General features: G+C 55.2%; 1 protein-coding gene across 1 annotated transcript; it reads left to right on the forward strand.

Annotated features, from left to right (window-relative positions):
- The first annotated feature begins 7,015 nt into the window (after nucleotides 1-7,015).
- LOC136133204 (putative SEC14-like protein 6) lies at nucleotides 7,016-11,182 on the forward strand. The gene is made up of 9 exons (XM_065890438.1): nucleotides 7,016-7,051; nucleotides 7,966-8,025; nucleotides 8,114-8,302; nucleotides 8,812-8,907; nucleotides 10,059-10,119; nucleotides 10,225-10,312; nucleotides 10,658-10,760; nucleotides 10,837-10,976; nucleotides 11,068-11,182. The coding sequence occupies exons 1-9, from the start codon at nucleotides 7,040-7,042 to the stop codon at nucleotides 11,180-11,182; spliced, it is 864 nt and encodes a 287-aa protein (XP_065746510.1). The 5' UTR covers nucleotides 7,016-7,039.
- The last annotated feature ends 4,434 nt before the right edge of the window (nucleotides 11,183-15,616 follow it).

The following is a 15,616-nucleotide window of genomic DNA, read 5'->3' on the forward strand; positions in this document are numbered from 1 at the left end:
TCAGCCTCAGTGGTGCTGACTGGCGGGGCCCTGGTGTGTGTGGGGTGACTGGTGGGGATTGGGGGAACCCAAGGGAGCATGGTGGGCACCTGAGTGTGTCTGTGGGGCAGAGCCGAGTGGTATGGCAGGGTTTGGTGTGTATCTGTCACATGCTGAAGGCCTGTGTGGTTGAAGGGGTCCCATGAGCTACCAAGACCTGGAAGATTGTGTGTGTGTGTGTGTGTGTGTGTGTGTGTGTGTGTGTGTGTGACAGGGAGGTGGGGAGAACTTGGTGGAGCTGTGAACAGCAGGCCCAGAGCCCAGGCTAACAGTTCCTCGTGCAATCTCATTAGTCCTCACAATAATCCTTTGACGTAGGCACAATTACCATCCCATATTACACATGTGGGATTTGACATTCTGAGAGCAGGAGGGAAATGCTTGAGGTCATGTTGCAAGATGTATCGGACCCAGTACTAAGCCATCTCCCTGGGAACCCAAACCCTTTCCATAGCCAATGTCTGTTCACCCATCCCTGCCTGCCCCGTTTCCCCTACTGACCACTCCAGGCTGCCTCACCATCTGCTTGTGCTCTAACCCTACCTAAGTCCTGGGTTTTCCCCTTCCATCCTGGAGTTCAATTTAATTAATCCAAAAAACATTTTATATTCATTAGATGTCTGTAGTGCACCCCAGCCTTGAGCTGGCCCTGAGCAGACAGCAGTCAGCAAGTTGGCTTAGACCCTCCTGGAGCGCATGTCCAGAGAGCAACCAAGGCATGTCAGGTATGATCAACCATGGCAGGGGTGTGTCAGCTCTAACCATCTGCTTCCGTCAGCCTCCCCGGGGGACAGAGGCCCTTCCTCAGGTCTCTAACCAGTAGCCAGCAGCCAGATATGAAAGGCAGAAACCACAGCCAGGAGATTCTTTACTGGAGACCTGTTTGTGCCGGGTTCCAAGCCAAGTGCTTACATAACTTATCTGAACACCTACAACATCCTAGCTTTATAGATCAAAGCTCAGAGAGGTTAAGTGACCTACCCAAGGTCACACAGCTAATTAGGGCCAGGGTCAGAATTCAAAGTCAGATCACTCAACCTCCCTGGGCTTGAGTCAATCTTCCTCCTGGGAGGAAGCTTCTGGTCCAAGGAGGGTAGGAAGGAGTTAGGGTGACCAACTGTTTCACTTTTCTAGAACTGTCCCGGTTTTAGCACTGAAAGTTCCCACATTGAAGGAAGTGCCTCAGTCCTGGGCAACCAAGACGGTTGGTCAGTATGGGACAGGTTTAACCCCACCAACCCTCTGGGACCACTGCCTACACCCTCATAATATTCCTTGTGGCAAGAAATTAGCACAGACTTGGAGTCTTTATTTAATTCATAGGGAGAAAAATAAGCAAAAACAAATAAATAAAACTGACAATATCTAAGACTATTTGCAGGAAAAGATGTAACTGACCCCACATTTATTAGAGAATTCTCCCTCCTTTTATTAATCAAAGAGAGACATGACTTAGTGCAATATGATAGCTTCCTGGGTTTGTGGAACCCCATAATTCTATTTCCTTGGACCCCTAAGGGCCTAGAAATGCCCATAATAATATTATATATAATTACATTATTTATTATTATTAATACTGGCCCTTTTAGGTCCTTTCGAGATCCAAGGAGAACAGTTCTGGCAGTTAGTAGATGCTAAGAACATAAATTACTTCATTAGCATTTACTATCTGCCTGGTTTGTTTTAAAAGCATTATAGTTATTAACTCCTTTATTAATGTAATTAATACTTTGATAATGAGTAGTTGCCAGGTACTGAGCAACCGCTCTGTGCTCAGCCCTGTGCCACGTGGGAACATGCACAATTCCCTTTGCTCCCCCAAGGAGGTGACTGACACGCAGAGAGGCAGAGCAACCAGCCCAGGGTCACCCAGCCAGCAGCCATAGAGGCAGGATGCAAACCTAGGTCAGTCAGATGCCGAGGCTGGCGCTTGCGGCCTCCAGACCTTCAGCGCCATTCCAGTTGGCCACCTCAGCCTCAGGACTGAGGGCTGTCCCACGGCTGAAAAAGTATGAGGTCTCCAAGGGGCTCTGCAGGGGTAGCCTTCAGGAACCAGACTGCTCTTGCTACACCTGAGCAGCAGAGGGCGCCATGGTACCAAGTTCGGTCTTGCCTAGTTCTGACCTTCCTGGCCAGTGGGAGCTGGGGGCACCCATGGTGACCAGGCATCTGTAGACCGGACACGTGAGAGCCAGGGCAGGGATCAGGGCTGCCCCCTGGGAGAAATTCAGTGAAACCACATGTCCCTCTCCGTTACGGGTTGAACTGTATCCCTTAAAAAGATGCATTGACGGCCTAACCCTCAGTCCCCTATGACTGACATTATCTGGATATAGGGTCTTTGTACATATAATGAAGTGAAGACAAGGTCATTGGAGTGGGCCCTAATCCAATATGGCTGGTGTCCTGATAAGACATGGAAATGCCATGTGAAGACACAGACACACAGGGACAACACCATGTGAAGACAGGCAGAGGTTGGCATGATATAGCAACAAGCCAAGGAACGCCAAGGGTGATGGCCACCTCCGGAAGCTAAGAGGCAATGAAGGAGTCTATCCAGAGTTTGAGGGAATGTGACACTGTCAACACCTTGATTTCAGACTTCTAGCCTCCAGATCTGTGAAAGAATAAACTGTTGTTTTAAGCCACCCAGTTTGTGGTACTTTGTTACAGCAGCCCCAGGACACTAACACACTCTCCTGGGTGAGGCATCTCCCCCACACCTGAACCCCTCCTTTCCTCCCTCCCCCAGGCTCGCCCCTAGGAGCCACCCTCCACCTGTAGCCAGAGGCTGTCCTCTGCTCCAAGCCCTCCACTATCCTCCTTTCCATTGGGGAAAAGCCAGGCAGCTGCATGCCTCTGGGGCTTCGCACATGCTGTTCTCTCTACTGTAAGGCCCCCTTACTTTTGCAGGTCTAATACTGCTACGTGTTTTCAAAGCAAGTTCTGCCTCTTCCTCTGGGTGTCCTTCCCTGACAGCCCAGCCCCCAAGCTAGCTTAGGGCCACCAGGCTCCCCATCTCAGCTCTGCTTGCCCAGGGCCAGAGCCGTGGATTTGCTTGTCTGAGAGGCCCTCCAGGATGCGGCCCGGGTCTTATGGAAACAATAGGCCTCCAGTGCCCAGGCCAGTGCCTGGTACACAGTCAGTTCTTAATAAATGTTGAAGGACAGAGGAAAGGGACTTCCCTGGTGGTCCGGTGATTAGGACTCTGTGCTTCCACTGCAGGGGTCTCTGGTCTCATTCCTGGTTGGGGAACTAAGATCCCGCGTGACATGTGGTGTGGCCAGAAAAAAAGAGGACAGAAAAAAAGGAAATAGGGAGAAAGGAAAAAAGGAAGGAAGAGAGAAAAGAAGAAAGGAGGGAGGGAGGGAACAGGTAAAAAAGAGAGAGTGAAAATAGGGCAGAGGGGAGAAAGGGAGCTATTTCGCCCTTGAGGGCCTTCTTCATACTTGTCCTAACTGACTGGGGCCTGTGTCCCTGGGAAAGATAATAGATTAGCCAAGGCACACAAATGCTGGAATGAGTTCATTAGCTGAAAGCTCACATGACACTGGGGCGGGACACAGGTCAGGTAAGTCTTGACACGGGCAGGTAGAGGCAGGGAGTCTGGAGAGTGGGTGGTCCTGGGCACCCACGAGCACAGAGAGCCATATAAGAACTGAAAAAGGAGAGGTGGCCACTCCCAGATTCCCTGGCCATCACATCTTTGGCAAACTCTTATTGAGTACCTACTGTGTACAGCGTGCCACAGTGGGAGTGCTTTTCTCAGACAAGTGCCTACTGTGTGCAGGCCCCGTGCCCGTCGCCTTCACTGGACTGGGACTCACTTCCCAGCAAATAAAACCAATTAGAAAAGACCTTGCAGAAGAGGAGGGCTTTGATTATAGGCCTTGAGGGAGGCAGGGATTGGATGCAGGGTGTTGCAAGGAAGGGCATTCCAGGGAGCGGGAACAGCATAAGAAAAAGCTGGACAGGTAATAGTGGAGAGGCAAGGGGGCTGGAATAAGGAGGAGAGCAGGAGAAATCCGCTCAGCAAGGACAGCAAATGATCTTGCGCTCTAGGCTACGGAGTTTGCAGTTTCTCCTGAGAGTGACAAGGAGCCAAGGGAGGCTTTGGAGGAGGCGCAGGACTACTCAAAGGTGGGCCTCGGAGGTGCTGGGGTGGGGAACCAGGGAGAGGAATGGGGGCCTGAGCCAGGGAAGGAGCAGGGGAGGGTGGCCCACACTTGCCCCTTGTGGCTAAAGCTCTAGCCTATGGGTCTGTGGGGCTCTAGGGAGACCTCGCCCTACGAGAGAGGCAGATCCACTCCAGTTACTCCCGTGCAAGGCCAAGGAGGGAGCATCTCGGGCTCAGCGAGGCGCCCCAGGTGTGTGCTTTGCCTGGCGCCGGCATGTGAGAGACAGAGTCCTGAGTAAGCTCCAAGTTCAGATGGTCCTGATTGTCACCCAACTGCTGCATGGCTCGGGCACTCCACTTCCGTCTTCCAGGCTCTGGGAGGAACAGTAAGGGGTTCACAGAGCAGGGATGCCTTTGGCCGAGAAGCAGGCACAAAGCCCAACACGTGGTCCCAGATTATAGGTGAAGCTGCTGGTGCCCTGCCCGTATCCCCTCAACCTCACCACCCCCCGAGGCCTTTCTCCAGCCTCCAGGGCCACAGGTGCCAGCAGGATCGTCAGCCCCTGGAGCAGCCCTCAAGCAAAGGTGTCTAAAGACCCTCAGACCCTGGGCGGGACTCTGAGGTGAGCGTTCCACACTGTCTCCCATTATCCCCATTGGGATCGACTTGTCCTTATTTTCTTCATTACTTCCCCGTACAGCCCCCTCCCCACCTCTGTCTCACTTCCTCACTCTCCTATCTGTGTTTCCCCGGATCACCTCCGGAATAAGCTCCTTGCACTGGAGTGCTTATCTCAGACAAGTGCCTGTTGTGTGCAGGTCCCGTTCATGCAGCATGATCCCACGTGTCCTCGTCTTGGGCTCTGGCTTTCTGCTTGTCCAGGGGTGGGGTAGCTGACTGTAGCCAGGAGTCTCCTGTCACCCCTCACCTGAAGGATGGGTGTGGCCCAGCTCAGGGTTGCACATCCATCCACCTGCTGGGTCTGGGTCTGGGAAGTCTCTCCTCACCCCCGATGCCACATGCCCTAAAGGCTGTGATGAATCATGGGCAGTTGCTCCAGACACGTGGGGTGGTAATTGGAGCCTGGGACATGTTGGGGCACAATGACAGTGGTTTCAGACCTCTGTTGGGTGTGAGTGGTGGCCTTCCTGGCTCAAGGAAGCATCTGATGGGACTGCAGGAGTAGAGGGTGGGGACTGAGAGGCAGGGTGGAGAGCAGCCCCTGTGTGCATGACAACAGGCGGTGTCACTTTCGACATGCTGTGGGGCAAACATCGCTATCTTCATTTCACACATGAGGATTTGAATCTGGGCCAGTCAGGTCAAGGTTTGGTGCCTTAGGCACCCAGCAAGGAATGGACCTTGCCATGTAGGGACAAGAAGCCTGGCAGGGAGAGGCAGGGCTTCTGGGCAGTGGTAGGCATGGGCGGGGCTGCCAGCTGGGCAGAAGACAGGTGGTCTGCAGGGAGCCACAGAGTGGGGCCTGCACTCGGGACCAGCCAGCTGGACCCCATAGCCACCACTGTAGGGAGAATGAGCGGGCAAGAGGGTGAGCTGAGCCCATCGCAGGAGTGGATGCTAGCCCAGGTGAGGTGGGGGAGAGAGCCCTACACCGGCCTCAATTTCTCCTTCTGCCCCAGAAGAGGTAGCCCCCAAGGCCCCTGAGGTTCCTCTGAGCTCTGCACTCCCGGGTCGCTTCTCAACTCTGAGGGTCTTGGTGGCCAGAGTCCACACTGGCGCTGTCCAATAGAAACATAACACAAATGCAAGCCACATGTGTCATTTCAAATTTTCTAGTAGCCACGTGAGAACAGGGAAAAGAAACAAGTAAAATCAATTTTGATCATATATTTTATTTATTTATTTTCTGGCCACGCAGCATGGCTTGCAGGATCTTAGTTCCCCAACCAGAGATTGAATCCTGGCCACAGCAGTGAAAGTGCCGAGTACCAAGCAATGGACCACCAGGGAATTCCCAATAATATATTTTATTTAACCTGACAGAGCCAAATTGGTATCACTGCAACATGTAATCAATATAAAAATGATCACTGAGATTTTTTTGCACTTTTATTATTTTTTTAAATAAATTTATTTATTTTTGGCTGCGTTGGGTCTTCGTTGCTGCGCGCGGGCTTTCTCTAGTTGCAGCGAGCAGGGGCTACTATTTGTTGTGGTGCGCAGGCTTCTCATAGCAGTGGTTTCTCTTGTTGCGGAGCACGGGCTCTAGGTGCGCGGGCTTCAGTAGTTGTAGCATGCAGACTCAGTAGTTGTGGCTCGCAGGGTCTAGAGCACAGGCTCAGTAGTTGTGGCACACGGGCTTAGTTGTTCCGCGGCATGTGGGATCTTCCCTGACCAGGGCTCGAACCCGTGTCCCCTGCATTGGTAGGCAGATTCTTAACGACTGCGCCACCAGGGAAGTCCCAGGGTCTGATCTCTTAACAACTTTTTTGGAGCATCAGAAAAAGGGCCGCGGGCACAGCTGGGGTCCCCAAGGCCTTGGCAGTGGCCGTGGGTGTGACAGGGACTCAATGTGCTGTTTCTCTGGACACCTTCTCTTCCTATCTTCCTCCTGGGTGGTGGCTTCTTTCTCTGCTTACCACCATCACCAAGGCCCGCCCAGGGGCACACCCACTGCCATCAGCCCAGGAACTCAGGGGGCCTGTACCCAAGTCTTCCTGGGGCTCTGGGTACCTCAGCTCTTACCTGAGCCACACCGTGGTTCCCCATGTCAGGAAAGGGACACTCTGAGCAAAGCGGGTAGGAGGGTAGAGTGGGGCCTCTTTCTTCAGACACCTGGAACAGGCCCCCAGGATTCTACAACAACAGCCTGTCCCCTTGTTGCAGCTCGGAGCTTTGACCTGGAGAAATCCGATGACATGCTGCGGAAGGTGAGGGCAACGCCTCCCTGACCGGCCCTATTTCCTACCCCAAGTCTTCTGAGATCTTCCTTTCTTCCTGTCTTCCCTCCTTCCTTGCTCCCTCCCTCTCTCCCTCCCTTCCTTCCTTCCTTTCTTTTTCTTTCTTTCTTTCATTCAATGACTGTTTATTGAGCCCCAAAGGTGAGTCTAGCCAGTGCTGGCACTGGGGAGAGTGCAGTGGTAGAAAGAGACAGAAAAGAAACCAGATAAATAAGTAAACAAGACGCTTCCTGAGAGTGGAAAGTTTAACAAAGACAGTGGGATGGAAGGAAGTGAGGGAGGTCAGGGAGGTCTTCCTTGCTGAAGGGTGACATTTTGGCTGTGGCACGAATGCCTGAAAAGAGGCAGGCAGGTGAGGATCGGAGGCTGAGGGCACAGCCATGCAAAGACCCTGAGGTGGGGGCAAGCTGGAGCAATCCAGGAGCACAGGAGGTTGTGTTGTAGAGAGAAAGGGGAGAGATGCAGCTGCGTGGGTGGCGCAGGCCCATGGTGGTGGTGGGAGGGGTGGGACTGCAGGCCACCATCAGAGTCTAGGTTTTTGACTAAGGAGGACTGGAAGCTAGGGGGTGAAGTCTGACTCCCAGAACTCCCTGGGAGACCATGTGGGGAATGGAGGGTGGCAAGCAGGTGGAAGGATGCAGGGAGAGGCAGCTGCACCTGTTGGCTTCACCTGTTCCTTTCTGAGATTTTCCCTCCTCATCCATGTCAGACCCACATCTCCTCTGTCCCACTCCTGTCCACACCCCAGTTCTGTGCCCATGGAGCCCCAGATGCCCTGGCAGGCCCTCAATGGTTGCAGGCAGAGGGGCCTGGCCAAGTGTCCCTGGGTCCCTGCAGAGGCCTTTGGCTCGGGGGTGTCTTCGGCTCCTCCTGTGTCTCTGTAGCAGGTGAAGTTCCGGAAGCAACAGGATCTGCACAACATCCTTGCATGGCAGCCCCCAGAGGTGAGATCCCCGGCCCCCCAGCCGCCTCGGAACCCAGGTCTCCCTCAAACCCACACGCCTGCCCCAGCCCTCTCTCTCGTGCATCCAGGTTGTCAGGCTATACAACGCCAACGGCACCTGTGGCCACAACAACGAGGGCAGCCCCATGCGGTACCACATCATCAGAGGCCTGGACCTCAAGGGCCTCCTCCTCTCCATCTCCAGACAAGAGCTGCTCAGGGCCAAGTCCCAGAGCTGTGGGCTGTCCCTGAGGGAGTGTGCGAGCAGCGGAGCAAGGAGGCAAGGGTCCCACGGGGCCCTCCCAGCCCCCGGGGCAGCCACAGCCTGGCAGCCTCCAAGGCAGCCCCCAGCACTGGGCACCCAGAACCTACCTCCCTGGTCTCCTCGGCTCCTCCCAGCATCTCTGAGCGTACACAGGATTCAGAGGCCAGTAACCCGCTAAGTGGTCCACACTGGGGCTCACTGCCCCAAAGCCCAGCTCCACCCCCCAGGCCACGCTGCTCTCTGTGGCCTCATTTGATGGAGAAAGACAGGTATTTCAGCCGCACTGGACAGAGGAGGAAACTGAGGCATGGCGACCTGCCTTCCCATGGACAGATGTGGGAAGGGCGCCCCTTGGGACGGCCCCATCCCCCTGCACCTGGCTTCCTGGCATGAAACCTCCACGCCAGGCGGAGCCGGGATAAGCCAGGCCAGTGCCCTGGGCTCAAGCCCGGCCCCACCTCTGGTGGGGTGTGGGGGGCACTGACCCTCATGGGGGTCTCACTTCCCATCATTCCCTTGCACCTGGGGAAGAAAGTGGAGAAAATCATAGCTGTTTTCGATTTCGAGGGACTGAGCCAGAGGCATCTGTGGAAGCCAGGAGTGGAGTTTGCCCAGGAGGTGAGGGAACCCCACCAAGGGGGGAAGGGTGTCCACCCTCCTGGGCCTCTGTCCCTCGCTTGCTGATGTGGAGTGTGTATGGGGGGGGTCCTCGCTCCGCCCACAGGTTTGCAGCTCCTTACTTGCTGTTTGCAGGGATATTTTCAAACCCATAATCTCTTGGGGCTGTGCTAAATCATACTCATCACCCCAATGTCACCATTTCAAGTCCAGCAGGTCACAACAACAGGTGACCTGCTGGACATGGTCACCAGGCCTGCCAGGGTCCCTGTGGATGCCCTTCCCTCTCATACTCCCTCCCCGCTCCTCCCTACCGACCCCACCCCCTGCCCTTGGCTTGAGCCCCTCCCCCCATCCTATTTGCTGCTTTGTCTGGGAGGCGGCTGGAAGCAAGTCTGCTCTGAGAGCCCTAAGGAGGGAAGGGAGGCCCTGACAAGACCTGGGCCCCCGGGGCAGCCAGCCTGCCTTTTCTTTTCTTTCTGCTCAACCCAGAATAGCAGAGAACCTAAACTTTAAAAAAGTTTAACAATCATCAAAACATACTAAATTGAGGAAGCCAGACACAAAAGGCCACATATGGTGTGATTCCATTGATAGGAAATACCCAGAATAGAGACAGAAAGCAGACTGGTGGTTAACCAGGGCTGCAGGGAGAGGGAAATGGTGCGGGTGGTGACTGCTAACAGGTACGGGCTTCCTTTTGGGGTGATGAGAATGTTCTGAAACTAGACACCTCTGTGAATATACTGAAAACTACTGAATCGCACACTTTGAAAGGGCAAACTTTATGGTATGTAAATTCTATCCCAATTAAGAAAAAAAAGGTATGTCTTACAACTTTGAATCTTTCTTATGCTAAAAGTGTTTTGTTTCTGAAGCTGAACTATTGTCTAAACCACATGGAGGGGAACCTTCCAGAGTCCTGAGGGAGATTTTCTTACTCTGCAGTAGGTGGGGTCACCCCCTTGAAATCTGTCAAGAATTTTGTACTAGTGGCTTCAGGAGGGTCTGTGACTGGGACCCAACAAACTGGAAAGCAGCGGCTTCTCTTGTCTGGGTGGGTTCTGGGTGTCTGGGGGGCCTTGGGAGCCTTAAGGAGGCAGCATTTAGGCACCTGTAGCTTGTGCACTGACCTGAGTTTGGCCTCACAGTTTCTCACAGCACTCGAGGCAAATTACCCTGAGATTTTGAGGAATATAATTGTTGTGAGAGGTGAGTGAACCAGCCCGGGATATGCTGAGTGGGGGGCAGGGGATGTGGAGGCAACAAGGCAGGGAACTGAGATCCCAGGAGACCCTGAAACAGTGCCTTTCTCAGCTTCCAAGCTGTTCCCGGTGGCCTTCAACCTGATCAAGCCATACATAACTGAGGAGATGTGCAGGAAGGTGGTGATTCCTGGAGATGAGTGAGCAGCTCTGGCCTCCTCTGCAGCCCAGAGCCTGAGCTGGGGGCTGCCCCTCTGCAGACCTGACAGCTCCTGCATCCGAGGGCACCAGGCTCGGGGACCCACTCCTCCAGACCCACTGCTCTGGAGGACCCACTCCATTATGGCATCAACTGTTGAGGCCAATGTGTCCACCTGCCAGAGGGCAGAGGGGCCAGGAGGGGTCCGTCCCCGGGGACACCAGGAGGATGTGGGAAATAGGGGGAGGGAGCCATATGGCACAGGACAGCCCTGGGCTTGGCCCAACTGCCCTCAGTCGAGCCTCCCCGATCCCACATGGAACCCCACTTTTGCCCCCACAGACAGCTGGAAGCAAGAGCTGCCTGAGTCCACCAGCCCCGACCAGCTGCCTGTGGAGTTTGGGGGGACCATGACTGACACCGATGGCAACCCCAAGTGCCTGACCAAGGTACAGGTGCCCAGAGGATGGGGAGGGAGGGGAGACAGCCATGGTCTAGTGCCCTCTCACCCACCCTCGCCCACAGATCAACTACGGGGGCGAGGTGCCCAGGAGCTACTACCTGCGCAACCAGGTGAGGGTGCAGTACAAGCACCAGGTGACCGTGGGCCGAGGCTCCTCCCTGCAGGTGGAGAACGAGATCCTGTTCCCAGGCTGTGTGCTCAGGTAGGGATGGTGGCCACTCCACACCTGGGCATGGTTGGGAGGGGCCCGGAGCCCAGGCAGGTGGTTGTCAGTGGGGCCCTGTCCCCTGCAGGTGGCAGTTCACATTGGATGAGGTGGACATTGGCTTCAGGGTTTTCCTGAAGACCAAGATGGGGGAGCGGCAGCGGGCCGGGGAGATGATGGAGGTTCTGCCCAGCCAGTGTTAAAACACCCACCTGGTGCCCGAGGACGGGAGCCTCACCTGCCTCCAGGCCGGCGTCAGTAAGATCTATAGGGTTCGCTGGAGTCATTTTCCTCCTCATGGTGGAGAAATGATCTGACATCTCTTGCCAGTCTGACCTCTCTGTTTGCTCCTATTTCCAGATCTCAGGGAGGGTGTGGGAGTCTGTGCTAGCTCCTAGATCCCACAGGCACCAGGGACATTGGTTTCAGGTGTTGGATCTTATGAGTGGCCCCCAGGTGTGGATACAAGGGCAGAGATACATGGTGGAGAGCACGGTTCACAGCCGTGGACTCAGCTCCTGGGAAGCCCCCTCACTGCACTCAACAGGCTAAGTAAGAGACAGCTGGAAAACAGCTGTGGGCTCAGCATCAGGGCTCCCAGCCTGTCCACATGTGTGGACCACCCCACTTTGGGAATCCTGAGGAGATGACTCTTCCAGGGTTTTGTTCCCCCATTCCCAGGCCTCCCAGGCCAGATGCAGTTTGGTCTGTTTTAGCAGAAGCGACGTTGCCCAGGACCACTGCTGACCTCCCACCTCTGTGGGGAACAGAGCTAGGAGAAGGGAAACCCAAAGCTGATGTCCCCTGGAGAAGAGAATGAGTTCTGCTAATGCTTTAGTTCATCCACATCTAGTTCATCTTCGTGGCAAAGGGAGAATTAGAAGGGTGGAGACAGAGAAATCTGGATGAGTCACCACGTCCCAGCATTCATGTTGGACCTTGGTGTCAAACAAAATGCCTCTAAAAAATGCATGATGAGGATGTGGCTGGTGCAACTCAGCCCTCTCTTCTGGGGAAAGCAGGGTTCCCCTCTGGGTTGGAACATCAGGATAAGGGAATCCCAGTCCCTCCCCTCCCTTGGTCTGGAATCATAAGTCTTACCAACCTCTAAGCCCATTTCCTTATCCATGAAATGGGGGTGATAGTGCCTTCTGTGGGATTGCTTTGAGGATTCAGGGAGCTGTGTGCACCGATGCAGTGCCCGTAGACGGGGCTGATGCATGCTGCTGGTGGTTACCATTATTCCTTTGGCTGGCACAAGCATCGGCCAGGGAGATAGTCGGGAGTGATGGGCTGGGGCAGACCCTCCAGCCCCACCCACAGTTCTGGGCGGCCCACTCCCAAGGGCACTGGGTGTGCAGATGTGCCAGGCTCGCTTTGCTTGCTTACTTCTCCGTCCTTGCAGACGTCCTGCGCTTTGACAACACCTACAGCCTGATGCATGCCAAGAGGGTCAGCCACACTGTGGAGGTGCTGCTCCCCGACAAGGCCTCCGAGGAGAAGATTCAGAGTCTCGAGGCAACAAGACAGTCCCCACTGCAATGAAGACCCTGGGCGCCCCTGTGCCCGTGCTCTCCAACCCCTTAGCACCCCTCCCTGTCCCCTGACCCTGCCCACAGCCCCCAGGAAGGGTGGTGCTGGAGGTGACTGCAGAGAGCCACCCACCTCAGCCATCACCATCTCAGCTCCTTGTGGGCCAACCTGGCTCTGTGGCCGAGCAGGAAGGGGAACCCTGGTGCATAGGCCACACTGAGGATTCAGATGGACACCCCATCCCCTGTTCGCAGAAAACGAGGATGAGAACCCTGAGGATAAGCTTGTGTCCACTGAGGAAGGGTCCTACCTGCAGAAGCTGCCCTTGTGTCCCTCCTGACAAGGTCCCCCCCATCCCAGGGCTCACCCACACCTGGCGTCGTGGTTGGAGGACATGCGCATGAGCGCCAGGGCCTGCAGGGAGCACCGCCTCAGGCCTGAAGAGCAGGGAAGCCCCATTCTCCACATGCAGGGGGTCAGCAGGGATGGGCAGGGCCAGCTGTAAACAGCTGGGTGGAAGGACGGGCAGGGCTGAGGGTCTCGGTTCTGACAGAGCATCAACCCTCCAGGGCTGTTCTACTGCATTTGGAGGGAAAATCAGAAACGGAGAGCGAGAGCCGGCAGGAACAACCATCAGGAGGAAGAGCCGCGCTCAGCCTTACGCAGAGCTGAGTGGGTGTGACTGAGTCTCCAGGGAATTCCCAGTGTCTCCCAACCCCCAGCCTGCTGTGATCCAGCCCACCTTCAACTTGGGTTCTTTCCGGCTCTGATGGGGGCTGGGACCGAAGCAAAGCTGGAGGGAGGTGGAACGAACATACTGGGGTGCAGGGTGGAGCTGCCCTCCCAGGGCGCTCATCCTAGACTCTGACTTGCTTCTTGGAGAACCATCAGGTTTTTCCTCCATCTTTGTGTCTCACCAAGGGGACAGCTGAAGGTTGGCTGCCAACCCCCCTCCTCCCCCACCCCAAATGCAACTCAGTAGCTGACCAGTGAAGGCTTCATTTCTCAATGGCTTGCCCTCCTGGAGCCCACAGCCCACAGTCAGGACCGCTGCTGGCCGGACTGCACCCAGCAGGGCAGCCCATGCCTGGAAGTGAGCCGAGGAAGCCGCTGAGATGGCTGTGCCTCTGCGGTTGACTCTAGGTGGCAATGAAGCCCTCAACCTGGGCCTGGGAGCCCAGGCTTTGCTGCCCTGCCCCCTTCATCCTGCTCCCTGCCCTCTGGCTGGGCCAGGCCACTGGCCCCCAGTACCTCTGAAGACCCAACCCCAGGGTGGCTCGGCCCTCGGCTCTGGATCCCTGCGCCTGTACTACTGTCCCACGGGGTGGAGTGCTGGCCACCCAGGTGATGTCCCCGGGAGTGAGTGGTCAGACGTACCTGTAAAAGGGGTCATTGCTGCAAAGCATTAGCACCCTGACTGCCCAGGCCCTTCCCAGGGACCGGAAGCCTCCGCGAGCCCCACTATCCAGGTACTTTACCAGCAAGAAGCCCAGCTCTGGTCCCTTTCCCACTCTCAGATTCTGTGCTCTCATCTTCTCCAGTTAATAAGAGGTTTCTCGATTTCCCAAAGCCTATTTTAGACAAGAGCATGATGAGGCTTGGGAAGGTGGGGTCTTCCGGTGAGCCAGGTGAGGTCCTTGGGTCCCCAGCCCTCCATCCACCACGAGTGACGGAGCACAGAGTCTGAGCAGAGGCTCTGCTGCTATAAAAAGCAAACTAAATAAAACCGAATGCCATAAGCCAGCGCCACGAGGCACTCCTGGCCCAACAGTGTTTGAATAGTTTGGCAAGAAAAAAACTGCGTACCAGCACCAAAGAGATGGCCTGAGGCTGTCAGGCAAAAATCACATGACATTTCTGTGTCCAAGGTCCTCTCCTGCATCCCAGATGTGGCAGGCTTTCCCGTCACCCCAGTTGCACTGCACAGCCGCCCTCTGTGCAGCCTCCCAGATGCAGGGATATCCAGAGCCCCCAGAGATCCTGGCTTCCCAGGGCCATCTTCCCACTGCCCATGGCAGGCTATGGAGGGCACGGCCAACTGGGGCTGGGAGGACCCTGTGCCAGGTTTCACTGCTCCCAGCTGTTGTCATGATGGGGGCTCACAGTGCCTTACTTCCACCTTCATGCCCCCCACGTAAAGACAAGGGGTTCATAGATGTGAACAATGACCCTTGCCTTTCTAACCACTCATAGCCAACTTCCCACCATCAGCACTGCCTCATGTGGTTTTCTTGCAGGCAGCAAAGACTCCTTTGCACAGGGGTTTCCCAAGGCTCTGACCACAGAGAATTTATACAAATATGGCTGTGATAAGGGGGTCAGGTGTGGGCACCAGCGACACTGAATCCCAGAGCTGGCAGAGCACACCTCTGTTAAGCCGGCAGGAATGCAGTCACCTGCAGAGGTGAGAGCAGAATCTCCTACCTGGCAAGGGGGGAGGGGCACTTTGGGAGATAGAAAGGGAGCATGTCTTCAGCAACCTCCATCCCTGTGTCTTAACACTTTAAGAAAAAAAAAGGTGTGTGGGGGGAATTCCCTGGCCGTCCAGTGATTAGGACACCATGCTTTCACTGCCAAGGGCCCGGGTTCGATCACTGGTCGGGGAACTACGATCCTACATGACCCTGCATGCTGCGCAGCAAGGCCAAAAAGAATTTTTTTAATTTAAGAAATAATAAATTTAAAAAAAGGAAGTAGCCAGAAAGGGGCTGTTTACCCGAAGCTTGTTTCTTTGTTTATCCATTCATTCATCAACGGTTATTGAGTGTCTGCCCAGCGCCAGGTACTGCAGGCCCTGGGGACCTCGGGGAGACTGGGCTGACGCTAATAGGAAGCTCACCTATATTGAGGGAGGCAGAAGTGACTCCAATGATTATCAAGTGGGCGTGTCATCACCACGTGTGCTTGGAGGGGCAGAAGCCAAATTCTAGGGGAGCTCTCAGCAAAGAAGCCTGATGGGGAATCAGATGTACTTTGTCCAAGGAAGGGACCCTTGAAGGGAGAACTGAGAGATGTGGGAGTGTGACCAGGTGCGGACGAGCCTTCCAGACTGAGGAATGGGGTGAGGGTGGCTGTGGGGTATTTGAGGCCGGAGGGGTGCCGGA

This window comes from Phocoena phocoena, chromosome 13 (assembly GCF_963924675.1).
Source record: "Phocoena phocoena chromosome 13, mPhoPho1.1, whole genome shotgun sequence".
Lineage (NCBI taxonomy): Eukaryota > Metazoa > Chordata > Mammalia > Artiodactyla > Phocoenidae > Phocoena > Phocoena phocoena.

Coding starts and splice junctions, on each gene's coding strand:
- LOC136133204 (XM_065890438.1), top strand. Junction 10,120..10,224: donor GAATATAATTGTTGTGAGAG/GTGAGTGAACCA, acceptor TGCCTTTCTCAG/CTTCCAAGCTGTTCCCGGTG. Junction 10,313..10,657: donor GTGGTGATTCCTGGAGATGA/GTGAGCAGCTCT, acceptor CCCCACAGACAG/CTGGAAGCAAGAGCTGCCTG.